Source organism: Sardina pilchardus, chromosome 22 (genome assembly GCF_963854185.1).
Source record: "Sardina pilchardus chromosome 22, fSarPil1.1, whole genome shotgun sequence".
Classification (NCBI taxonomy): Eukaryota; Metazoa; Chordata; class Actinopteri; order Clupeiformes; family Clupeidae; genus Sardina; species Sardina pilchardus.
This window is the reverse complement of record NC_085015.1, coordinates 13,547,823-13,550,322: the sequence shown is the minus strand read 5'-3', so window position 1 is coordinate 13,550,322 and position 2,500 is coordinate 13,547,823. Positions and strand designations below refer to the sequence as shown.

General features: G+C 46.6%; 1 protein-coding gene across 1 annotated transcript in view; it reads left to right on the top strand.

Moving 5' to 3' along the window:
• svild (supervillin d) overlaps positions 1-2,500 on the top strand; it is a 90,608-nt gene that overhangs the window by 27,547 nt on the left and 60,561 nt on the right. The window contains exons 2-3 of the mRNA XM_062525613.1: positions 1-365; positions 756-1,008. The exon at positions 1-365 is cut by the window's left edge and continues 19 nt beyond it. Coding sequence (XP_062381597.1) covers positions 206-365; positions 756-1,008 — 413 coding nt within the window. The 5' untranslated portion in view covers positions 1-205. The remainder of the gene's footprint in view (positions 366-755; positions 1,009-2,500) is intronic.

Genomic DNA, 2,500 nt, shown 5'->3' with positions numbered 1-2,500 from the left:
ACTCCAGGTGATCCCACTGCCGTTCCTTCCTTCCTTCCTCCCTCGACTCCATCCGAGATCCGCTGGGACACGTCGGGGTCAAATCCAGCACCTCCCACATCCCCTTGGCCGGCGAGGAAGACCAGGCCTGCTACGCTGGTGAGGAGGAGGAGGAGGAGGAAGAGGCGAACAGAGGAGTGGAGGTCAGGGGTCAAAGGCCGTTGTCATGGACGCGGTTGAGGCCATGTCGTCGATGGAGTCCAAAGCCGAGCGGATCGCCCGCTACAAGGCGGAGCGGCGGCGAGAGCTGGCCGAGCGTTACGCTAACATGGAGGACCTCAGCAGCAAGTACACGCGCCGACCCAAGGACACAGCGCCAGAAGCTGGTAAAGCTGTTATGTTTAAGTAGCACTATTTAAGTAGCACTTAAATTATATTTTTTAGAGTGTTTTCATAGGATGAATGATGACTGACTGGAGAGCACTATACATTTCATTGTACCTGCTGTGACAATGACCAAAAAGACCTATTCTATTCTATTTTATTATATTATATTCTGAAGACAAGAACATTTCAGTGTGATATAAATGTGCTCTTACTTTTTTATAATGATAATTTATTACAAGTATGTTTATCCTCAAACATAATAGTCCATTACCACTTATAGATGTGACGAATGAGATGTTTGTATGATAATTAGGTGTGCTTGATAAACGTCTGAAGAAATGACGAGATGAGATTTTGAAGAAAGTTCCTCCTGATGCTCTCACCTGTAGGGGACACCGGGAGCAAAGGGAACTCTGGGACAGACGAGACCTCCGGGGGGCGGGACTCGCCGCTGTCACGCAGCGGCCTGAAGGGGAGGCGGCCGGAGAAGGAGAGCGACCCGGAGCCAGAGGCCGAGGACGACGCCAAGACGGCCCCCACCGCCAAGACGGCCCCCACCGCCAAGACGGCCCCCGCCGCCAAGACCACCGCCGCCCCCAGTGCAGCGGGAGACGGGGCTCCGGGGAACGCCGCGCGCCGCAAGTAAGTGGAGCGGACGATTTTTTTGGGCCTCTGGCAGGTGTATGTGGAAGAGGGAGAAGACGCCAGGATGTGGGATCGGTGTGTAGGGGGGTTGTGGACAGAGGGTTGTTTCCCAAAGAATGCCTTGTCTTGTTATGACCACACACCGCAAGGGACTCGCAATGTCAGGTTCAGTAAGACAGACAACTGTTTTGTGAGGGAAGTGGGCCCAGTGTAGGAAGGGGGGACCTGGAAACCAGGAACTCCAGGATGTGGACTAGGTGCGGAGCTGTGGAGCAGGGATATGCTTCCCAAATAATTGAAACGTTGTCCTATTTTTTTTTATGACCGAGATGATACCTCAAATGTTTGATTTAGTATCTTTTTAGATTTTGTTTATTTTTTGGCCCTTCTTTCATACCCAGGGAGAGGGTCCCTGGCAGGCATCCATATCTTCTTATGTTGGGTTGTACTATGAAGGCTCCTGTATTGAGTAGGTCTGCAACAATGTATCGATGAATTCGTTTTAAACAACTAAATAGTTAGTTGTCAACTATCAAATTAATCGGAAACTATTTTGATAGCTGTTTATTTGGTTTGTGTCTTTTTTAAAGGAAAATAAGCTCAAAATGCCCTGATTGCAGCCTCCTAAACTTTGCTGACTCCTTTACTTACTCCTCTAAGACAGTAAATGAAATATCTTTTGTGTGTGTGAACAAAACAAGGCTTTCGAGTACATAATCTTGAGCTTTGGGACACTGATCAACATTTTTTTTCACCCTTTTTATTTTTTACATTTTATCGTTCAAACAACTAATGGATTACTCAAGGCAATAATCAACAGATGAATGGACTGTGAAAATAATCATTAGTTGCAGCCCTAGTGATGTTGAATGTAGTCAGATGTTGAAACCTCATTTGTTTGATAAAAAATTGTGTGGGCTTCCATGCTAGCGCCAAGAGTACTCAAAACGACTGGCTAATCTCTCCGTGATTTATTGATGGTCTTTAGCCGCCAGTGAAGCAACAAGAGAGTTTGCAGAAGCAGGGATGGTCCAGAGATAAAAACAAATCTCCTGTTGTGTCATTTCAGTGCGCTGTACTGAGATCTGAGGCGTGTTCAAATTCTTTGAACAGTAGTGAACATTCTCTGCGAGCATGTTTACGAGTGTTTGTAAATTGTGTGGCAAACTCACGGCAAACATCCATCTGTTTGCAAACATCCATCTATATTTGTAAATTTGAACATGCCTCTGTTCTCAGTCAATGTTACTACTGCCCGGCTAGAGTACTGATTACCCAAATAGTGCTCACGATTCACTTCTGAGCCTGGGAACATGGGATGTTCAGGCTCTCATATTGCACAAGGGAAGTTCTCTGTGTGGCATGTATTTCTAAACAATAAACGGGCGCCAACTGGATTGGCATCTTTTGCCGTTTCAGCTCTTCTAATTACTACCAACATGCACTGGCTTCATACCAAGCTACATCTGTTCTGTTAGTGTAGGATGCG